The 24,187-nt window shown below is 44.1% G+C and overlaps 1 protein-coding gene across 2 annotated transcripts in view; it reads right to left on the bottom strand.

Annotated features, from left to right (window-relative positions):
* Positions 1–1,424: 1,424 nt before the first annotated feature.
* The window catches only part of LOC114673075 (multidrug and toxin extrusion protein 2-like), a 35,423-nt gene continuing 12,660 nt past the window's right edge, over positions 1,425–24,187 (bottom strand). Inside the window, exons 5-10 of one of the 2 annotated variants that reach the window (XM_028836111.2) lie at positions 24,060–24,145; positions 23,565–23,662; positions 22,087–22,264; positions 11,012–11,125; positions 9,259–9,326; positions 1,425–1,591 (exon numbers count right to left, since the gene is read on the bottom strand). In XM_028836111.2, the coding sequence (XP_028691944.2) occupies positions 1,562–1,591; positions 9,259–9,326; positions 11,012–11,125; positions 22,087–22,264; positions 23,565–23,662; positions 24,060–24,087 (516 nt within the window). In that variant the 5' untranslated portion in view covers positions 24,088–24,145 and the 3' untranslated portion in view covers positions 1,425–1,561. The remainder of the gene's footprint in view (positions 1,592–9,258; positions 9,327–11,011; positions 11,126–22,086; positions 22,265–23,564; positions 23,663–24,059; positions 24,146–24,187) is intronic. The other variant, XM_077970527.1, reaches the window with a different exon arrangement.

Here is a 24,187-nt window from a genome sequence, read left to right as displayed (position 1 = left end):
CTTGACCAACATGGAGAAACCCTGTCTCTGCTAAAAATACAAAATTAGCCAGGCGTGGTGGTGCATGCTTGTAATCCCAGCTACTCGGGAGGCTGACGCAGGAGAATTGCTTGAACCCGGAAGGTAGAAGTTGCGGTGAACTGAGATCACACCATTGCACTCCAGCCTGGGCAACAAGAGCGAAACTCCATCTCAAAAAAAAAAAAAAAAAAAAAAAAAAAGATTAAGGAGGCAAGGCACGGTGGCTCATGCCTTTAATCCCAGCACTTTGGGAAGCCGAGGCAGGTGGATCATCTGATGTCAGGAGTTTGAGACCAGTCTAGCCAACATGGCAAAACCCTATCTCTACTAAATATACAAAACTTAGCTGGGCGTGGTGGCAGGCGCCTGTAATCCAAACTACTTGGGAGGCTGAAGCAGAATTGCTTGAGCCCAGGAGGCAGAGACTGCAGTGAGCCAAATCACACCACTGCAGTCCAGCCTGGGAGACAGAGCAAGACTCTGTCTCAAAAAAAAAAAAAAAAAAAAAAAAATGTTAAGGAAGCCAAGTGCAGTGGCTCATGCCTGTAATCCCAGCACTTTGGGAGGCTGAAGTGGGAGGATCACTTGAGCTCAGGAGTTCAAGACCAGCCTGGGCAACATGGTGAAACCCATCTCTACAAAAAAATACACAAGTTAGCCAGGCATGGTGGCTGGCTATTATATGTATGTCGTCCACATACATATAAGCACATACTGAAAATTCCTTAATTAACTATCATACATCTACTATTAATGGCCCCTAAAACAGAAGAAACACCTGCCAAGTGGAATGAGATGACGGTTAGATCTACAGAGTCTCCTGCACGTGTTAGGTTTCCTGCTAAAAGGAGATCAACTGTTCAGCCAGTTCCAGCACCGGCTTCTGCTGTTGAGGATGCAAGTAAGAGTAGGAAAGAGATGGGGAGAAGTCAGAAGCTCATATTATTTATTTATTTATTTTTTATTTATTTATTTTTTTTTTGAGACAGAGTCTCGCTCTGTCGCCCAGGCTGGCGTGCAGTGGCCGGATCTCAGCTCACTGCAAGCTCCGCCTCCTGGGTTCACGCCATTCTCCTGCCTCAGCCTCCCGAGTAGCTGGGACTACAGGCGCCCGCCACCTCGCCCGGCTAGTTTTTTGTCTTTTTTAGTAGAGACGGGGTTTCACCGTGTCAGCCAGGATGATCTCGATCTCCTGACCTCGTGATCCGCCCGTCTCGGCCTCCCAAAGTGCTGGGATTACAGGCTTGAGCCACCGCGCCCGGCCTAGAAGCTCATATTATTTATCCGGAGAAATGCCATATCGGGTGCACCAATTATTAGAGGGACTAGCCAGTTGCCGAAACCTCCGATTATGATTCGTATTACCATAAAGAATATTATGACGACTGCGTGGGTGGTAACAATAACGTTGTAGATCTGATCATCTCCTAGCCGAGTTCCTGGTTGGCCTAATTCTGCTCGAATTAGAAGGCTTAAGGCGGTGCCCACTATCCCCACTCCTGCGCCTAATAGCAGGTATAGTGTTCCGATATCTTTGTGGTTAGTTGAAAACAATCAACGACTGATGAACCTAAGTGGGAAAAAGGTAAAATGGCTGAGTAAGCATGAGACTGTAAATCTAAAGACAGAGGTCAAGGCCTCTTTTTACCAACCCTGAAGTGATTTCTCATGTTGAATTAACAAATTGAAAGGAGCAGCTTCAATCCTGCCGTGGCTTCTGCCACCTTTCTCCCCTCAGCGGTGGGAGAGGTAGATTGAAGCCAATTGATTAGGGTGTTCAGATGTTAACTAAATTTTCGTGGGTTTGAATTCCACCAGCCTAGCCAGGGCTTAGCTTCATTAAAGTGGTGGAAATTCTAAATTTCTAAGTATTAATGGAGAGATGGGTAAGAGGAGGGTAGAAGAAATGGTAAGTGGGGGGAGTAGTAGTACGGGTTTTGTGTTTTCGAATTGTCATTTTATTTTCATGTTATTAGATGTGGAGAATATTGTCACTGAGATGGAATAAATTAGGCATATGTAAACGTACAGGCTGAGTAGGGTTATGGTAGCTATAATGATGGGGGTAATAAGACTATTGCTTTTTGTAAATTCTTGAATAATGACTTATTTAAGTAAAAATCCTGTTAATGAGGGTAAACCTCCTAGGGATAGTAGAATTAGTGGAATTATAGGTGTTAATCATGTTAATTTGTTTCAGGCATGAGATCGTGAAAGAACTGTAGTGCTTATACTCAGGTTGAGCGCTAGAAATGCAGTAGTTGTTAAAGTGAAGTCAATAATCAGGTTTAGAATGGTAATTTGGGGGTCATAAATTAGTACTGCTATTATTCAACCTATGTGAGTAATTGAGGAGTAGGCTAGGATTTTACTCAGTTGTGTCTAAGTTCTCTTCAACTGCCCACTATAATGGATAAGATTGTGATAGATAGGAGGGTGTTCATGTTTATTGATGGGGAAAATTTGAAACATAATCAAGATAGGCGCTAGTTTTTGTCATGTGAGAAGTATGCCAGACATTAGAGAGGTTTCTTGGGTTACCGCTGAGACCTAGAAGTGAAAGGGGGCTATTCCTAGTTTTATTACTAGGGCCATTATTATTGTTAAGGATGAAAATTGATTACTAGTGTTTATTCTTTTTCATTGTCCGGAGGACAGGTTATTGGAAAGGATACCCATCATGAGAATTATAGATGTGGTTGTTTGTGTAAGGAAGTATTTGGTGGCTGCTTCTGTAGAGCGGGGATTTATTTTTTTTAATTAAGATTGGGGTAAAAGCTAGTATGTTTATTTCTCGGCCTATTCAGATGAGAAATCAGTGTGAGCCCAGCATTGTGATAAGAGTTTCTCTGAAAATAGTAGGGTAGATAATAAGTTGAGCTAATGGATTAATTGGCACGGGAAGGGTATGACCAACATTTTCGGGGTATGGGCCCGATGGCTTATTTAGCTGACCTTACTTTAAGATGTGGTGTAATAGATAGCATGGAGAATTTTGGATTCTCAGGGGTAGGTTCAATTCCTATCGTTCTAGAAATAAGAGGATTTTAACCTCTATTGTTTACTCTATCAAAGTAATTCTTTTGTCAGACATATGTTCTATGTTTGAGGTGGAACGCTGGAAATTAGGACAGGCATTGAGATATAACATATGCAGAATGCTAGTTTAAGTGGTAGGAAGTTTTTTCATAGAAGATATGTGAGTTGGTCATAGTGGAATCGGGGGTATGCTGTTCGAATTCATAAAAACGGTGGTTAGAAGGAGGGTCTTGGTAATGAAATTTGTGATATAGAGTTCTGGTGAATGAATATATAGTGTGTAGTGCTCCTAGGAAAATAGTAGTAGTTAGGGCATTTATTACGATAATATTCATGTATTCTGCTATAAAGAAGAGGGCAAATGAACCTGCGGCATATTCAATGTTGAAGCCTGAGACTAACTCTGAGTCTCCTTCTGTTAGATTAAAAGGGGCTCGGTTAGTGTCTGCTACTGTGGAGATAAATTATATTCTGGCTGGGGGCATGATGGTAGGAGCAGTCAGAGGAATTCTTGCATTGTGATGAGTGCATATAAGTTAAATGAGCCACTTAAGTAGAACTAACAGCAGGATGATGGCTAGGGTGACCTCATATGAAATTGTCTGGGCCACAGCTCGTAATGCACCAATCAGTGCATAATTTGAATTAGATACTCATCCTGATCATAGAATAGACGGTTAGGCTTGATGTGGCTAGTATAAATAGGAGGCTTATATTAAAATTAATTAGAGTATCTGGTATAGGGAGGGGAGTTCACAAGAGGACAGCGATAGAAAGGGCCAGGGTTGGAGCAGTAACATAAAGGGTAATAGCAGATGTTGAGGGCCATAAGGGTTCTTTGGTGAAAAGTTTTATTGCGTCAGGGAGTGGTTGAAGCAGTCCGTAGGGACCTACAAGGTTAGGTCCTTTGCATAGTTGTATATAGCCTGAGATTTTCCGTTCAATGAGTGTAAGGAATGCTATAGCGATTAGAGTAGGAATGATGAGTAGGAGAAGGTGAATTATAGGCCCGTTGTTAAGAAGAGGACTTGAACCTCTGATAATAAAGTTTTAAGTTTTATGCAATTGCTGGACTCTGCCATCTTAACAAACCCTGTTGTTGGGTTGGGTGTGTGATGATCTGTTTGACTGAGATAACATCATCTATGGGGTGAGGGTGCTTTATGAAGTGGGCCCTATTTCTCTTATCCTTTTGTAATAGGAGAAATGTTAAATAGACAGAAACTGACTTGGATTACTCCAATCTGAACTCAGATCATGTAGGATTTTAATCATAAAACAAACGAACCCTTAATAGCGGCTACACCATTATTAGCATGTCCTGATCCAACATCAAGGTCGTAAATCCTATTGTCAATATGAACTCTAGATTAGGATTGTGCTGTTATCCCTAGGGTAACTTATTTGGTTGATCAAATTATTGGGTCAATGTGTATTAACTCGCTTAGACTAGCGCAGTCTTAGTTTAGGTTGTTCGGAGGTTGGATTATGCTCCGAGGTCACCCCAACCAAAATTTTTAATGCAGGGATAGTAGGCTAGGGTCTGTAGGCTTTTTTTGAATTTTTATTTGCATTAATAAATTAAAACTTCATAGGGTCTTCTCTTATATCCACCTCTTCACGGATAAGTCAATTTCACTGATTAAAAGTAAGAGACAGTTGGCCGGGCACAGTGGCTCACGCCTGTAATCAAAAAAAAAAAAAAAAAAAAAGTAATAGACAGCTGAACCCTCATGTAGCCATTCATACAAGTCCCTATTTAGGGAACAAGTGATTATGCTGCCTTTGCATGGTCAGGATACCGCAGCTGTTGAACGTATGTCACGGAGCAGGCAGTGCCTCTAATACTGGTAATACTAGAGGTGATGTTTTTGGTAAACAGGCAGGGTAAGATTTGCCGAGTTCCTTTTACTTTTTGTAATCTTTCCTTAGAGCATACCTGTGTTGGATTAACAGTATAAATAATAGGGTGCTTATTAATATTAGGCTTTCAATGGGTTATTCCGATCTGATGTAAGCTTATGCAATGGAGAATATCTTCATGTTACTTACATTAACATTATTGCTTCCATTAAGTAATAGATTAGTCCAATGTGATGTTAGGAGTTCAGTAGAGTGATTAGAATTTAAGATAGATAGGCCAGGCGCGGTGGCTCAAGCCTGTAATCCCAGCACTTTGGGAGGCCGAGACGGGCGGATCACAAGGTCAGGAGATCGAGACCATCCTGGCTAACACGGTGAAACCCCGTCTCTACTAAAAAATACAAAAACCTAGCCGGGCGAGGTGGTGGGCGTCTGTAGTCCCAGCTACTAGGGAGGCTGAGGCAGGAGAATGGCGTGAACCCGGGAGGCGGAGCTTGCAGTGAGCTGAGATCCGGCCACTGCACTCCAGTCTGGGCGACAAAGCAAGACTCTGTCTCAACAAAAAGAAAAAGAAAAAAAAAAAAAAAAAGAATTTAAGATAGATAGATGTTGAGCTTGAATGCTTTCTTAATTGGTGGCTGCTTTTGGGCTAACTGTGGTGGTAATATTTTTTACTCTCTGTTGGAAGGCTGTTTCCTATGGTTTAAAGAGCTATCCCTCTTTAGATTAACAGTTAAACTTTTTTTTTTTTTTTTTTTTTTTTGAGATGGCGTCTCGCTCTGTCACCCAGGCCGGAGTGCAGTGGTGTGATCTTGGCTCACTGCAAGCTCCGCCTCCTGGGTTCACGCCATTCTCCTGCCTTGGCCTCCCTAGTAGCTGGGACTATAGGCACCCGCCACCTTGCCCCAGCACGCCTAGCTAATTTTTTGTATTTTTAGTAGAGACGGGGTTTCACCATGTTACTCAGGATGGTGTCGGTCTCCTGACCTCGTGATCCGCCTGTCTCGGCCTCCCAAAGTGCTGGGATTACAGGCGTGAGCCACTGCACCCGGCCTACTCTACAACCTTTTTAGGGTTTGCTGAAGATGGCGGTATACAGGCCGGGGGCAAGAAGTGGTGAGGTGTATCGGGGTTTATAGATTATAGAACAGGCTCCTCTAGAGGGATATGAAGCACCACCAAGTCCTTTGAGTTTTAAGCTGTTGCTTGTAGTATTCTGGCGAATGGTTTTGTTAATGTAACTATTAATTAGAGTTTAGGGCTAAGCATAGTGGGGTATCTAATCCCAGCATGGGTCTTAGCTATTGTATCTTCAGGGTATTAAAGCCACTTTCCTAGTATATTTTATTTCAGCTGGAGTTTGTTACAACTTAGATGGAGTTTAGCTTTATTGAGGCCAGACCTTAAACACTCTTTACGCAGAGTTCTATTAACTTGGGTTAATCGTATGGCCACGGTGGCTGGCACGAAATTGACCAACCCTAGATATCAGCATAAACTTTCACTTATTAATAATGATTTATCATTGCTGTTTCCCATGGGAGTGTGGTTGAGCAAAGTGTTTTGAGCTGCATTTATGCGTGCTTGATACCTGCTTCTTTTGATCTGGGTGATCTAGAAGGCATTTTTCATGGGGGCGTGGGTGCTTGCATGTATAATCTTACTAAAAGCTAATAGAAAGGCCAGGACCAAACCTATCTGTTTATGGGGTTGTGCAGGCCCATCTAGACATTTTCAGTGTCTTGCTTTGAATAATTAAGCTACATTAACTGCATAAATACTTATGTAAAATTAAAATATGAGAAGGAAAGAAGTAAGTATAAATAGTCGTTTACAGTTCTGGGAATTCAGGGTCTTTAAAGTTGAGTTAGCAGAGGTTTGGCTGAGAGGACCACTCATAATTCGGACATAATTGATTTAGGGTATGGTGTATGGGGTAGCACTTTCAGAGGGGTACGCTCAAGGTATTATATCAGTATTAGGGTGGAAATTTAGTGATTGTATTTGTTATATAAAATGGAGGCTTAATTTAGTAGGAGGATCTTAAGATTTTTAGGAAAATGACATCCATCGAGGGGCGGCTGTTGGGGTATTCATGGTTAAAATATGATTTCTGGGCTCTGACTGGGTTGCATTTTAGTCTCTTGTTTTTGCGGATTTAATGGAAATCATTCTTGAAAGTGAGCGGACATGCGTGAGCATACGTGCCTATTGATTAATTGTTATGTCTTTCAAGCATGAATTAATTGATACCTTATGCTTATTATGCCAGCCTGGAATATTCAATATAAGCTCAGCTTCTACAATTGATTTAGCAGGAATCAAATCCAAGTTCATCTATGGCGGATTCGGAGGGGACTAGGCCTTACGCAATGGTGAGTGACAGCATCCCCCAAAGTTAAAAATACGAAATGCAAGACAGCGCTCCCGTGACTGGTTAATAGGGTGGTAGTCATTAGTCCATCGAGATGTCTTGTTTAAGGGGAACATGTGGGTGATCTTAGTTTTATGGCCCTGAAGTAAGAACCAGATGCCAGGTATAGTTTCAGGACAGTCGCCCCCAAGTGTTATGGGCCTGGAATGAGGAGGGTAGCACTCCCCAGCGGGATGATGATTTCTCGGAGGCTGGTAGATTAAGAGACCAAAACCTGGCAGGGATATCCATGTTGACAAGAGATTTCTTGACTGAAATGTGCCATGTCCAATGAACGAATATATGCACTATGCAATATTAAGAATTTCTAGTACGGATCAATATTCGTATGGATCAGGTTTTGTTGTACAGTCAATAATAGTATATATACGCATATATATGTGTACATATACATACACACACACACACACACACAAATGGCCCATAATTCCACTGCTGAGATGGCCTCAGTTGACCTTTTAAAAACAAAACAAACAAGAAACAAACAAAACAAAGGGGATATCTGCACTGGGTTGGGACATTCAAAAAGCATCAAAAGGCAAACAGGTATTACTGCTACAGTTGCTCAAGCCAGAAACTCTGCAGTCTGTGACCCTTCTCCTTCACTGTCTTGCATTCCACAACCAAACCCTGATCATAACCTGTCGATTCTGCCTCTACACATAACTGATCCACCCCCTTCTCTCCTCCCCCACCAGCAGCCTCCTGCTTGTTCCCCTGGACGATTCCAACAGCCTTCTTCGCCATCCCAACTCCCACCCACACCTGTGCCCCTCTAAGCCCACTTCTACGTGGCACCAAGAATGGCTGTTTCCTTCTGGAGCCTACAGGCCCTGCATGCTGCCTCCAGCCTCCCTCTACCCTCCTCTCCTCACTAACCCTTCACCTCTTCCACGCCAGGTGCTTGGACCCATTGCAGAGCCTTGGCCCAGGCTGAGCAGTTGGTTCCTGCGCACAGACTCCCAAGCTGGCTCCTCTCATCCTTCAAGTCTCAGCTTAAACAGCAATAAAGAAAGACCGTTCCTGACTACCCAAGCCAAAAAGGTGTCATCTCGGTTTTCATGCATCTCAGTCCTACTTTTGCTTTGTTTTTGTTTTTGTTTTGAGATGGAGTTTCACTTTTGTCGCCCAGGTTGGAGGGCAGTGGCGCAATCTCAGCTCACTGCAACCTCCACTTCCCAGGTTCAAGCACTTCTCCTGCCCAGACTCCTGAGTAGCTGGGATTACAGGCGCGCACCACCACACCCAGCTAATTTTTGTATTTTAATAGAGACAGGGTTTCACCATGTTGGTCCAGCTGGTCTTGAACTCCTGACCTCAGGTGATCTGCCCTCCTCAGCCTCCCAAAGCGCTGGGATTACAGGTGTGAGCCACCGCACCTGGCCCTGCTTTTGCTTTTAAATGTTACCTATCACATACATTTACGATGCTCTCACTCATCCATGTACTTGCTTCATCTCTGTCTCCCTATTGGGCCATGAGCCACAGAGGGCAGGAGCTGACCCCATCTCACACCCCACTGCATCCTAGCACCAACTCCACGTCGGGCGAACATATGTGCCAGGCGTCGTGGTGAGTGTTGCATATGCATTCTCATTCAGTCTTCACCTGCAACCTAGGTTGTTTCCCCCCCCTCCCCATTTTGTATATGAGGAAACTAAAGCTTGGAAAGGTTAAGTAACAAGCCCAGGTCACACAGTTGGGGAACGACGTGGCCAGGACAGCTCCATGTGTCTGGCCCCGTCTATGCTGTCCCCACTGCACTGTCCTCTCTCGCTTGTGCTGCCTGGTTCCTCCCTTCCCATGGTGCACATCTGCTGAGTGAATGCAATGACAGTGGCACAGCAGGTTTAAGCAGAGAAGGTGCCAGGTCCTGTCCCGAGTCTCACCCGAGTTCTTACCATGTAGGCCACCAATGCCAGCTCATAGATGATGCCCTGGGCACCGAGCTCCGTCACGTCAATCAGTCCTGAAACGTCAGCACACACAAAACACATTTCAAAAAGTATATAAACATTTTCCTTATGAAACTAGAACTTATTTTAAGAGAACCTAAGAATGCCTTCAAGAAGCATAACTTGGTGGCAGAATTCACCACGTGTGCTGAGAAGCCCAGACATCCTGCCCTGAGCAGTTGCCATGACCATGATCTCAGGCAGCTCAGATGTAACACAGGTTCATTCTACAAATCCCTACTCCACTAGGGAACAAAACATTAGGTTCAAAGTAGAAAAAAGAATGGCCAGGTGCAGTGGCTCACACCTGTAATCCCAGTACTTTGGGGGGCTGAGGTGGCAGGATCACCTGAGCCCAGGAGTTTGAGACCAGCCTGAGCAACATAGTGAGAACCCCATCTCTACAAAAAAAAAAAAAAAAAAAATCCCAAAAAATTAGTTGGGCATGGTGGCACACTCCTGTAGTCCCAGCTACTCAGGAGGCTGAGGCCGGAGGATCACTTGAGCCCAGAAGATCGAGGCTGTAGTGAGCCCTGATGGCACCACTGCACTCCAGCTTGGGTGATGGACTGAGACCCTACCCCACCCCCAAAAAGCAAAAGAAAGTGAGGCTGTAAGAGTTGCAAGTCACCCCCTAGAGAGACATGGGGTCACATGGTGGGAGGGGAGGCGGAGGCTGCAGAACTCTACAGATAGCTGATGGGACTGTTGATGTGTGCGAGTGTCCATAGAAATGGCAACGTTGTCACTGTCACCCTCTGCATCGACTGTTTGTTACTTCACTAATAACAAAATGGCTAAGGTAAATATCTACGGCAAAAACGATTACGGTTCCAACAGAAACATAGGCCATGGCTAAAACAGGGCTGAATCAGTCGCCCTGTGTACATACAACTCTTAGAAATTTGGGAGGCAGAGGCAGGAGAATGGCATAAACCCGGGAGGCGGAGCTTGCAGTGAGCTGAGATCCGGCCACTGCACTCCAAGCCTGGGCGACAGAGCCAGACTCCATCTCAAAAAAAAAAAAAAAAAAAAAGAAATTTGGCTTGGGCTGGTGCGGTGGCTCATGCCTATAATCCCAGCACTTTGGGAGGCCAAGGCAGGTGGATCACTCGAGGTCAGGAGTTCCAGACCAGCCTGGCCAACATGGTGAAACCCCATCTCTACCAAAAATACAAAAATTAGCCAGGCATGGTAGTGCATGGCTATAGTCTCAGCTACTTGGGAGGCTAAGGCAGGAGAATCGCTTGAACTAGGGAGGCAGAGGGTGCAGTGAGCCGAGATCGCGCCACTGTACGCCAGCCTGGGTGACAGAGCGAGTCTCTGTCTCAAAAAAATAAATAAATAAAAATTAAAAACCAATTTGGCTTGATGCCTGGCCAAAGTCAGCTGAGGCACAAGCTACTTCATGAGGCCTGGGGTCGGGCTTTTGTTCCTTCAGTTCGTGACCTCTGGCAAACCTCTGACCAGCAGCTTCCCTTTCCTCACTTACAAAATGACGGGTGCTGCAGTAGAGCCAAAACCCCACCCAGCCTGAGTCTGCTAACGATGGGATGAGGGCTTAAACCTATATTGAAAACCTCCATGAGAGCCTAATGAAATGAGGCAGGACAAAGCAGCAAAGCTGGAGTTTCCTGGGAATCTCTGGAGACCTGACTGGCCGGGCTGAGGACAGCTTTCGGCCGGACTGCTGACAAACCTGCAAGGAAGTTTCCGATCTCAAAGGTCCACCGCTCAATGCACACCATGAACATACTGGGAATAACCAGGCAGATGTAGGAGCCCCACTCCTGGAAGCACTCCCTTGTCCAACCTAGGGAACAGGAAAGAAAACAGGCGTTTGCTTTTCAACAGTCTCTGGCACCAACAATTCTGTTTCACATACCCGTACCCCGCAAATGGCCAGAGACTAGGTGCAACCTCAGTTCTCCAGCAAAGTATAAAGATGCCAAACGGGTTGAGATGGCAGGCCCTAAGCTGGCAAGACTCAGTAGATGCCCTTTCACCCACACATTCTACTCCCAGGCATAAATGGCAGAGGGATTTTTGTAGACCTCTGTAAAAACACATGTAGAAAGCCAGGCGCGGTGGCTCACGCCTGTAATCCCAGCACTTTGGGAGGCCAAGGTGGTGGATCACGAGGTCAGGAGTTCAAGACCAGCCTGGCCAACATGGTGAAACCCCGTCTATACTAAAGATACAAAAAATTAGCCGGGTGTGGTGGCACACGCCTGTAAATCCCAGCTACTCAGGAGGCTGAGGCAGGAGAATCGCTTGAACTCGGGAGGCGGAGGTTTCAGTGAGCTGAGATCGCACCACTGCATTCCAGCCTGGGCAACAGGGTGAGACTCCTCTCAAAAAAAAAAAAAAAAAAAAAAGACATGTAGAATATTCACTGTGGCAGGCCGGGCGCGGTGGCTCAAGCCTGTAATCCCAGCACTTTGGGAGGCCGAGACGGGCGGATCACAAGGTCAGGAGATCGAGACCATCCTGGCTAACACGGCGAAACCCCGTCTCTACTAAAAACACAAAAAATTAGCCGGGCGAGGTGGCGGCGCCTGTGGTCCCAGCTACTCGGGAGGCTGAGGCAGGAGAATGGCGGGAACCCGGGAGGCGGAGCTTGCAGTGAGCTGAGATCTGGCCACTGCACTCCAGCCTGGGCAACAGAGCGAGACTCCGTCTCAAAAAAAAAAAAAAAAAAAATATTCACTGTGGCAGACATTAGTTGAGGGGTGTGGGAGACAACACGGAACTAGAGGAGTAAAATATGATAGATGTACATTATGATTAAAAGCAAAATTGATGTATATATAGCAATGTGGATATTTAAAATACATAGTGCTCACAGGCAACAAAAGTAAACATAGATAAATTGGACTACATCAAAATAAAAAACTTGTGTGTATCAAAGGACACAATCAGCAGAGTGAAAGGGCAACCCATGGAATGGGAGAAAATATTTGCAAATCATATAAGGATATCTGGATATCATAATGTCCAGAATACATAAAAAAATTTCTATGGCCAGGCGCAGTGGCTCACGCCTGTAATCCCAGCACTTTGGGAGGCCAAGGCGGGTGAATCACCTGAGGTCAGGAGTTCAAGACCAGCCTGGCCAACATGGTAAAGTCCTGTCTCTACTAAAAATACAAAAAATTAGCCAGGCATGGTAGTGGGCGCCTGTGATCCCAGCTACTCAGGAGGCTGAGACAGGAGAATCACCTGAACCTGGGAGGTGGAGGTTGCAGTGAACCGAGATCGCGCTACTGCACTCCAGCCTAGGCAACAGAGCGGGACTCCATCTCAAAACAAAAACAACAACAACATCAGCAACAAAATTCCTACACTCAACAACAAAAAAAAGAAGTAACCTGGTTTAAAAAAGGGAGGGCAACAGACTTGAAGAGACATTTCTCCAAAGATGATATATAAATGGTCAACAAATATATGAAAAAATGCTCAACATCAGTAATCTGAAGGAAATGCAAATCAAAACCAAAGTGAGACATCACATCATACCCATTAGGATGGCCACTATCAAAAAACCCAGAAAATAACAACTGTTGGTGAGGATGTGGAGCACTAGACCCCTTGTGCACCGTTGGTGGGAATGGTGCAGCTGATGTGGAAAAACAGTATGATAATTCCTCAAAAAATTAAAAATAGAATCCCCATATGATCCAGTAATTCCGCTTCTGAGTATATGCTCCAAAGAATCAAAAGAAAGGTCTTGAAGAGATATTTGAACACCCATGTTCAAAGCAGTACTATTCACAAAAGCCAAAAGGTTGGAGCAACCCTTGTGTCTATCAGTGCATGAATGGATAAAACAAAGGTGGTATATACATACAATGGAATACAATTCAGCCTTAAAAAGGAAGGGAATTCTGAAATGTGTTAAACAGGGATGAATCTTGAGAACATTATGCTGAGTGGGTGGGTAACAAAACGACAAATACCATATGACCTTCAATTATATGATGAATCAAGAATAGTTAAACTCATAAGAACAGAAAGTAAAATGGTGGCTGCCAGGGGTTCAGGGGCAGGGAGGAATGGGGAGTTGTATAATGAGCACATAGTTTCAGTTTTGCAAACTGCAAAAGTTCTAGAGGTGGGAGATGGTGATGGCTTTACAACAATGTGAATGGACTTCATGCCACTGACCATACACATAAGAATGGTTAAAATGATAAATTTTGTGTTATGCATATTTTACCACAATTAGAAAAAATATAAAAAGAAAACAATGTGCAAAGTCAGGGGTTAATGAACTTTTTCTGTAAAGGGTCAGATGGTAAATATTTTCTACTTTGCAGGCCAAATGGTCTCTGTGGCAACCACTCAACTTTGCTCTAGCAGCCTAAGAACAGCCATGGGCAACATGTAAGTGATTACACATGGCTGTGTTTCAATAACACTTTATTTAAAAAAACTGGCCGCAAGTTCATGGGTTTGCCAACATCTGTGCTAAGTGAAAAGGTTTACAAAAAAGAAAGAAGTCTAGCCAAGTGTGGTGGCTCACGCCTGTAATCCCAGTACTTTGGGAGGCTGAGGCGGACAGATCACTTGAGGCCAGGAGTTCAAGACCAGCCTGGCCACCATGGGGAAACCCCATCTATACTAAAAATACAAAAATTAGCCAGACATGGTAGTGGGTGCCTGTAATCCCAGCTACTCTGGAGGCTGAGGCAGGAGAATCACTTGAACCTGGGAGGCGGAGGTGGCACTGAACTGAGATCACGCCACCTCACTCCATCCTGGGCAACAGAGCAAGAATCTGAAGAAAAGAGGAGGGAAAAGGAGGGGAGGGGAGGGAAAAGAAGTCTAAACTATAACACTATATTAGGTAAATATAAACATATATATACAGACAAAAAAAATTTTTTTTAAGATGCATATTAAAAGATATATGTCACTGGCTGGGCACGGTGGCTCATGCCTGTAATCCCAGCACTTTGGGAGGCTTAGGCAGGAGGATCAATCGAGGCCAGGAGTTCAAGACCAGCCGGGGCAATATAGTGAAACCCTGTCTCTACTAAAAATAGAAAAATGATCCTGCTGTGGTGGTGCACACCTCTAGTCCTAGCCACTCAGGAGACTGAGGTGGGAGAATCACCTGAGCCTGGGATATGGAGAGTTCAGTGAAGCAAGATTGTGCCACTGCACTCCAGCCTGGGCCACAGAGCAAGACCCTGTCTCAAAAAAAAGTGTGTATATATATATATATATAAATAAACACAGAGAGAGTGCCTTGAGGGAGGAGAATGGAAACTTTGAAATGAAGGTAGAAATACCCTAAAATGGTAAAATGGGACAGGGATAATGGAAGGAATGATGACATCAGCATGCCATGAATGTGAGTATGAGAAACTCAGTGCTTTGCATCTGAGGTTCAGGACTGGAGGGGGAGGGGGAGAAGGGAGGAGTCAGGCATTGAAAAACACCGAGAATTTCTGCAACATAAAAGCAAAGAAGGCACCAAGAGCCAATCGGCAACTTACCTTATCGGGAAGCAATATGGTCTGCTCTAGGAAAGAAGAAGAGCCGGCCCTCACCCCATAACTGCAGACTTGGAAGTGAAGGTTTGAGGGAAGAACAACATGAAGAACAATAGAGAATGAGCTACATGCACTGTGATGGCTACGAATGGTGAGAAGGTGAGAGCGAGTCAAAGCATAGGTCCCAGTGAGCAGGGACTTAGGAGCCAGGAGAGTGGTGTCCCCCATCCTTGTGTAAACGAGGACCAGAAAACCTGCCCGCCGGCCTGCAGTCATGGCACAAGCGCGCTGCCTATCCCAAGCCACTAGCAAAAGGGTCACTGTGCACAGGACAGAGGCCTGAAGCCAGAGCACAGTCACAGTGAGGAAACCCTGAACTAAGACACTGGTTCTAGAGCAAGGATATTTCACAAGACCTGAGCAGATGCAACCCTAAAAAAATGGACGGGGCACACATGCGACGCACAGGAACACAACCCCCTCGAAAGAGAAGGGCACGGACAAAGCCATAAGGAAGTCAGTCAAAACTACGGTCTCAGGTGGCAGGCATCCATCTGACACTGCTGAGTAAACTCGAATACTGTATTTCATCATGTCAGTGAGGTCATTATGTGCCGAAAACAGTTTGACAATTAAACTGTGACATAAGATCTTAAGACATCAATTGAAAGATGAATTCCAATTTTAAAGACATTAAAATGGAAAAATTATGAGTCTTAGAATCAACAAAATACAGGTATAGATATGTTCCATGACTCAAGACATAAACAGATATTGAATCTGATACCAGGAAAGAAACGTCACAAAACCAGCACACAAAAGATTTCATACCCAGTGAAGTAGGAATAATAGGATAATCTGAAAAAAAATTTTAAATAAGCATTCTTAAAATGTTCAAAGGCAGGAGGTTTTGAAATAAGAATCAACAGATATAAAAAAGAACGAAGGGGCTGGGCATGGTGTCTCAGGCCTGTAATCCCAACACTTTGGAAGGCTGAGGCTGGTGGATTGCCTGAGGTCAGGAGTTCAAGATCAGCCTAGGCAACATGGCAAGACCCCGTCTCTACAAAAAAATACAAAAATTAGCTGGGTGTGGGTGGCACACACTTGTAGTCCCAGCTACTTGGGAGGCTGAAGTGGGAGGATCGCTTGAGCCTGGGAGGTGGAGGTTGCAGTGAGCCAAGATCACACCACTGTACTCCAGCCTGGGCAACAGAGTGAGGCCCTGTCTCAAAATAAGAGAGAGAAAAAAGAACTGAGTAAAATCTTAGACATAAAAAATATAATTATTCAAATTATAAACTGTTTTAAATATAAATAAAAGTGCTGGGATTGCAGATGTGAGCCACCACACTGGGCTTCACTTAGATTTCTATACCCAGCAATATTCAAGAGAAACATTCAAGAGAGCAGGCTGGGAGCAGTGGCTCACACCTGTAATCTCAGCGCTTTGGGAGGCAGAGGAAGGAGTACTGCTTGACTCCAGGAGTTTGAGACCAGCTTGAGAAAAAAAGTGAGACCCTGTCTCTTCAGAAAATTAAAAAAAAAAAAAAAAATTAGCCAGGTTTGGTGGCATATGCCTGTAGTCTGAGCTACTTGGGAGGCTGGGGTCGGAGGATTGCTACGGCCTAGGAGGTCTGCACTCCAGCCTGGGTGAAGAGCAAGACCCTGTCTCAAAAACAAACAAAACTCCTCTCAACAAGTTATGTGTAGAAGGAAAGTACTGCAACACAATAAAGGCCATATATCACAAGCCTACAGCTAGCATCATACTCAGTGGTAAAAAGGTAAAAGCTTTTCCTCTAAGATCAGGAAAAAGACAAGGAATGCTCACTCTCACTATTTCTTTTCACCATAGTACTAGAAGTCCTAGCCACAGCAGTTAGGCAAGAAAAAGAAATACAAGGCATCTAAATCAGAGAGAAAGAAGTAAAATGTTCTGTTTGCAGATGTCATGATGGTATATAGAGAAAACCCTATAGACTCCACCAAAAATTATTAGAACTAATTTAAAAATTCAGTGACATTTCAAGATATAAAATCAATATACAAAAATAGTTTACGTTTCTTTATAGTAACAATGAACAATCCGAAAAAAAAAAAAATTAAGAAAACAATTCCCTAGCCTGGGCAACATGGCGAAACCCCGTCTCTACAAAAAAATTAGAAAAATTAGCTGGGCATGGTGGTGCACACCTGTAGTCCCAGCTACTCAGGAAGCTGAGGTGAGAGGATCCCTTGAGCCTGGGAGGCAGAAGTTGCAGTGAGCCAACTCCACTCCAGCACCACTGCACTCCAGCCTGGGCGACACATTGAGACCCTGTCCCAAAAGAAAAAAAAAAAAATCCATTTACAATTAAATCAAAAAGAATAAAATACTTAGAAAAAAATGTAACCAAGCAGGTGAGAGATCTTTATATTTAAAACTACAAAGCATTGATGAAAAAAATTGAAGACACAAATGAATGAAAAGATACCCCACGTTTATGAATCAAAAGAATCAACACTGTCAAAATGTTCACACTACCAAAGTGATCTACAGATTCAATGCAATGTTTATCAAAATTCCAAGAGACTTTTTTTACAGAATAGAAAAACAATTCTAAAAATTAGCATAGAACCACAAAAGATCTCGACTAGCCAAAGCAATATTGAAAAAGCTGGAAGCATCACACATTCTGATTTCAAATTATATCATAATCATAATGAAAACAGCATGGTGGCTGGGTGTGGTGGCTCATGCCTATAATCCCAACATTTTAGGAGGCTGAGGCAGAAGGATCACTTGAGCTCAGGAGTTTGAGACCAGCCTGGGCAACACAGCAAGATCCTATCTCTACAAAAAATTTTTTAAAAATTACCCAGGCATGGTGGTACACACCTGTAGTCCCAGCTACTTAGAAGGCTGAGGAAGGAGGATCGCTTGAGCTGAGGAGTTCAAGGCTGCAATGAGCTATGATGGCACCACTATACTCCAGCCTGTGTGACAGAGTGAGACTCCATCTCTTAAAACAAAAAACAGTATGGTACTAGCAATGGAAGGCACACAGACCAAGGGAACAGAATAGAGAGCCCAGAAATAAACCCAGACATACGTAGTCAACGAATCATCACCAAATGCTCCAAGAATACACAATTGGGGAGGAGTAGTCTCTTCAACAGATGGTGTTAGAAAACTAGAAATTCACATGCTGGAAAAAAAATTAAGAAAAGAAATTGGACTCTTATCTTACATCATACACAAAAATCAACTCAAAATGGATTAAAGACTTAAACATGACCAGAAACCATAAAACTCCCAGAGAAAACAGGGGAAAAGCTCCATGACGTCAGTCTTGGCAATGCTTTTTTTCTATGACACCAAATGCATAGGCAACAAAGACAGAAATAACAAGTGGGACTACATAAAACTAAAGCGTTTCTGCAGAGCAAAGGAAATAGTCAATAAAATTAAAAGGTAAAGTATAGAATGGAAGAAGATATGTGCAAACCATTTATCCAATAATGTGCTGATATCCAAAATAAATAAGGAACTCATACAACTCAATAGCAAAAAAAAAAAAAAAAAAAAAAAAACACCCATGTACAAAGGCTTTAAATAGTCATTTATCAAAAGAAGACATACAGGGCCAGGTGCCATGGTGCACGCCTGTAGTCCCAGCTACTCGGGAAGCTGAAGCAGGAGGATCCCTTGAGCTCAGGAGGTCAAGGCAGCAATGAGCTATGATTGCACCACTGCACTCAGCCTAGGCGACATAGTTGAGACCTCATCTCTTAAAGGAAAAAGGCCGGGCACGGTGGCTCACGCCTGTAATCCCAGCACTTTGGGGGGCCGAGACGGGCGGATCACGAGGTCAAGAGATCGAGACCATCCTGGCCAACATGGTGAGACCCCGTCTCTAGTAAAAATACAACCGGGTGTGGTGGTGCGTGCCTGTAATCCCAGCTACTCGGGAGGCTGAGGCAGGAGAATCGCTTGAACCCAGGAGGCAGAGGTTGTAGTAAGCCAAGATTGTGCCTGCACTCCAACCTGGTAATGGAGCAAGACTCTGTCTCAAAAAAAAAAAAGATATACGAGTGACCAACAGGTATATGAAAAGGTGTTCAACATTACAAATTATCAGAGAAATAGAAATCCAAACCACACTGAGACATCTATCACCTCTTAGCACAGCCATTACCAAAAAGAAGGTGTTGACAAACGTATGAAGAAAAGAGGACTTTTGTAAAATTTTGGTAGTGGTGTAAATTGGTATAGCCAGTATAGAAAAAAGTATGGCGGTTCCTCAAAAATGTAAAAATATAACAATCATATGATCCAGTAGTCCTTCTGGGCATATATCAAAAGGAAATTACTTTCTCAAAGAGAGAGCTGCACTCCCGTGTTCATTGCAGCATTATTCACATTAGCCAAGATAAGGAAATGACCTGAGTGTCCATGGCCAGTGGAATAAAGAGAATGTGGTGCACGCACGCATGCACGCAGAAAATGGAATATTATCCAGCCATAAAAAGTAATGAAATCCTGTCATTTGCAACAACATGGAAGAACCTGGAAGCCATCATGCTAAGTGAAATAAGGCAGGCTCAGAAACACAAATACTGTATGATCTCACTTATCTTAGGGGGTGGGAGAAATGCGGACATGTCAATCAAAGGGTACGAACTTTCAGCTATAAGATGAATAAGTTCTGGGGAACTAATGTACAACACGGTGAGCACAATTAATGATAATGTATTGGATACTTGAAATTTGCTCAGGGAGTAGATCTTAAGTATTCTTACCATGTGCGAAAGGGGAACTAGGCCGGGTGCAGTAGCTCACACCTGTAATCCCAGCACTTTGGGAGGCCGAGGTGGGCGGATCATGAGGTCAGGAGTTCAAGACCTGCCTGGCCAACATAATGAAACCCCGTCTCTACTAAAACTACAAAAAATTAGCCGGGCGTGATGGTGGGCACCTGTAATCCCAGCTACTCGGGAGGCTGAGGCAGGAGAATTCCTTGAACCCACATGGCGGAAGTTGCAGTGAGCCGAGATCGCGCCATTTAACTCCAGCCTGGGCAAGAGTGCAAGACTCCATCTCAAAAAAAAAGGGGGGGGAACTATGCAAGGTGATGTATATGTTAATTAGCTTAATAGTGGTAATCATTTCAGAATGTACACACATATCAAAACAACATGTTGTCAGAAGCTAAATGACTCAAGAAAAAAACAAAAACCCATCATGTTGTACACTTTAAATTTATACAAGTTTTAATTGTATATAAATAAAGCTGGAACAAATAGAAAAACAACAACAAACCTAATCTATTAAATTCCTTTAAATATTTATTTTAAATAAAATATTTAAAGGAATTTAGCTAAGTTGTAAGTGGTACTAATTTTTTATTTATTTATGTATTTTTTTGAGACAGAGTTTCTCTGTTGTTGCCCAGGAGGGAGTGCAATGGCATGATCTTGGCTCACTGCAACCTCCACCTCCCAGGTTCAAGCGATTCTTCTACCTCAGCCTCCCGAGTAGCTAGGATTACGGGCATGCGCTGCCACCACGCCCGGCTAATTTCGTATTTTTAGCAGAGACGGGTTTCTCCATGTTGGTCAGGCTGGTCTCGAACTCCTGACCTCAGGTGATCCGCCCACCTCAGCCTCCCAAAGTGCTAGGATTACAGGCATGAGCCACTGCACCCAGCCAGTGGTACTGATTATTTAAGAGTTCAGTCTGCTTATTTGAATTGATAAGACACTAATAGAACAGAATGATTTGCAAGGAACAAGTAGGATATTTTGTATTTATCTTTTTTTTTCTTTTTTCTGAGACGGAGTCTCACTCTGTTGCCCAGGCTGGAGTGTGATGGTGTGATCTCAGCTCAGTCTCCACCTCCCAGGTTCAAGCGATTCTCCTGCCTCAGCCTCCCGAGTAGCTGGGACTACAGGCATGTACCACCATGTCCAGCTAATTTTTGTATTTTATTTTATTATTTTTTTGTTGAGACAGAGTCTTGCTCTGTCACCCAGGCTGGAGTGCAGTGGCGCAATCTCGGCTCACTGCAGGCTCTGCCTCCCAGGTCATGCCATTCACCTGCCTCAGCCTCCCAAGTAGGCGCCCGCCACCATGACTGGCTAATTTTTTGTATTTTTAGTAGAGACGGGGTTTCACCACATTAGCCAAGATGGTCTCGATCTCCTGATCTCGTGATCCACCCATCTTGGCCTCCCAAAGTGCTGGAATTACAGGCTAATTTCTGTATTTTTAGTAGAGATGGGGTTTCTCCATGTTGGCCAGGCTGGTCTCGAACTACTGACCTCAGGTGATCTGCCCACCTCGGCCTCCCAAAGTGCTGGTTTTACAGACATGAGCTACTGCGCCCCGCCTGGATTTTGTATTTGTCATTTTAATTCATTAAACATTAATTCCTAACACCCAGTACCTACAAATAGTCTTCTATGAACAAAAACTGCTTTCATGGACGTTTTTAAAAATCTCACATTGACCCTGTAATTTTTGTTTTCAGTAACTTAAACTTTTTCTATAATTTTTAGATTTCCCAAAAGATAATAATAATAATCTGGGAGAAAAACATCCAAAAACCAGAATTACATCTTTCTGAATAACAAATCACATAATGTAAAAAATCAATGTCCCCTTGAGAGGTAAAGCCCGCTGGACTTCCTGGGTCAAGTGGGAACTTTGAGAACTTTTCTGTCTAGCTAAAGGATCATAAACACACCAATCAGCACTCTATAAAAACGTACCAATCAGTGCTCTGTGTCTAGCTAAAGGATTGTAAATGCACCAATCAGCACTCTGTGTCTAGCTTAAAGTATGTAAATGTACCAATCAGCACTCTGTAAAATGGACCAATCAGCACTCTGTAAAATGGACAAAGCAGCAGGATGTGGGCGGGGCCAAATAAGGGAATAAAAGCTGGCCACCCCAGCCAGCAGGGGCAACCCTCTCAGGTCCCCTTCCATGGTGTGGAAGGTTCCTTCTTTCGCTCTTCACAATAAATCTTGCCGTTGCTCACTCTTTGGGTCCACGCCACCTTTAAGAGCTGTAACACTCGCCACAGGCTTCTTTCTTGAAGTCAGCGAGACCACGAACCCATCAGAAGGAAGAAACTCCGGACACATCTGAACATCTGAAGGAACAAACTCTGGACACACCATCTTTAAGAACTGTAACACTCACCGCGAAGGTCCGTGGCTTCATTCTTGAAGTCAGGGAGACGGAGAACCCACCGGAAGGAATAAATTCCGGACACACCCTTACCTCCCCAGGTGTCGACGTAGACTTTTTTCCACCACATATACAGGAAAAGCAGAGCAGACAGGGAGAACTGGAAGTGGTGTTGGCCCAGGCAGATCCTCTGCGAAGAAAAGTCATCATTATCTGCACGTATATTCCTTCCAGATGAAAATAAACAGGCCACCTTCCACAAGCTTTTGCTCTGAGGTAAGAATCACAGTTATTAGATGAGGCTGGAACTCCTGGACTTTTAATATTTTCCCAAATCCACTTATAATAGACTTTTTTCTTTTCACCAAGATTAAATTTTGTGGAAGAACCAAATGTTGTTCCTCGATGGAAAAACAAAAGGACATAAAGATGTATCACCATTCCATGTTGTGAGAGTCTTAACCCATCAGATAAGTCCCTGAACATAATTAGTTAAAAGGGATACATCAAACATTACTGTGTTCAAAACACTGGTCTAGGACATAGCAGTTTTGTTTCCTGGGATTATAATACATTTGCTTTGTATTGGAAAATAACCTTTGGAGCGTCTTCCATAGGTCACATTTTATCACAACAAATAGAACCATGCCCCACTCTGGCATAGAGAGCCAGGTACTCTGTCCTCCTGTCTATTTTTCCATTCCACTCCCCTACACAATCCTCCATTTTATCCTTTGTTAATCTATTCCTAAATTTTCTTCTCCTTTTCTCCTATATCCCCAAGCTTCCCTGTGTACATCTGTTGGGGAAACCTCTAAGACAGTTTCTGAGGCCCACCCCCCAGGAGAACCTGGGCGGCCCAGACCTCCTGTTTCCGGACATGAGTCATCCAACTGGTGCTCACACCTCCCTGTGGGACTCCAGCTTCCCGGGCCAGCGCCTCATCCAGCTTTCTAGCAGAAGGTGTGTTTCACTGATGTGTTCTTACGTTCCGTCCTCAGCCAGCCTTTAAAGACTTTCTAGCCACACTGAGGAGCCTCGCTCTGGCTCCATGCACAGAAGTGTCCCCCAGTGAGGGACAGGCGAATCGATAGTGCTTTCTTTCTGGGACCCTCATCTCCTCAAGCTTCATAAGGATGCAATTGGGCTCAGTTTCTTACAATTCCAAGATGCTGAGAGAATCCCTAAGGTGTCTGCCCCACTCTGTCTTTGCTAGGGTGGCCCCTTTCAGCCTTCACAGACCACAGCAACTCCCCTCTCTAGGTGAACTCCACCTCGACACACAATCAGCTTACACATTGCTTCTTCCCAGGCACCATCCCTATCTCTCCACCCACTAACCCACTGACCTTCCTTCCAACAGCCTGAGCCGGCTGCTCCTCCTGTGGGATCCTGTGGCACCCAGTTCTCACCTGGCACACAGACCACCTGAACACCCAACTCTATTGCCTGTCCACCTGTCCATATTCCCTCTACCAGATGATTTCACTCTCGCTGTCCCCAGCTCCAGGGCCAGGAGACAGCACACAGCAGACACTCAGTATCTGTTGAATGAAGGGGTCATGACTTACACCACTCTGGGGTCCAGGGCATACAGCAAGAGGGCATTCATGCCCACGTTGATGACATTCGCTGCAATCCCGGTAATAACTTGAGGCATGATGATGCCCTAAAACCCCAAAACAAATAGGAAAACATTCACATTTTCAAAAGCTAATTAGCTAGCCTGTCAAGTGAACACTCACAGTTAAACAGGGAACAATTTAAATGATGGCAAAGTTACGCAGGACTGGAATGGTCAGGAACTGAGATGACCAGATTAGTCTCCTCCGTTGGTGCAGCGTCTAGCCATCCCAACCAGAAGCTTGAAGATGCTTCTGAATGACCTGGTAGGTCATAGTTTCCAGAACAGCAGCAGAGAGAGAAAAGCTCCTGAAGGGCAAATGGGGCCTGGTGTGAAGTAGAGGAGAGGCAGCTTGGAAGATTATCTGGGCCAAGTTGCTTAAGTTCTTGCGTACAGGACACCCAGCAGCCTGCTTCATAGCAGGTGTGCGGAACAGGCTTACCCTGTTGTTGCAGGTGCCAGTCACTCATTTGTTTTGTTTATGCTGTCTATTCAAACATTTTCTTTCAGTAAAACCTCTTTTCGTACCTGCATTGAAACAGAGAGCAGACTGTTACCCAAGCTGGGCAA

The sequence above is a fragment of the Macaca mulatta genome, chromosome 16 (assembly GCF_049350105.2).
Source record: "Macaca mulatta isolate MMU2019108-1 chromosome 16, T2T-MMU8v2.0, whole genome shotgun sequence".
NCBI classification, from domain to species: domain Eukaryota; kingdom Metazoa; phylum Chordata; class Mammalia; order Primates; family Cercopithecidae; genus Macaca; species Macaca mulatta.
This window is presented reverse-complemented; position numbering and strand designations above follow the sequence as displayed.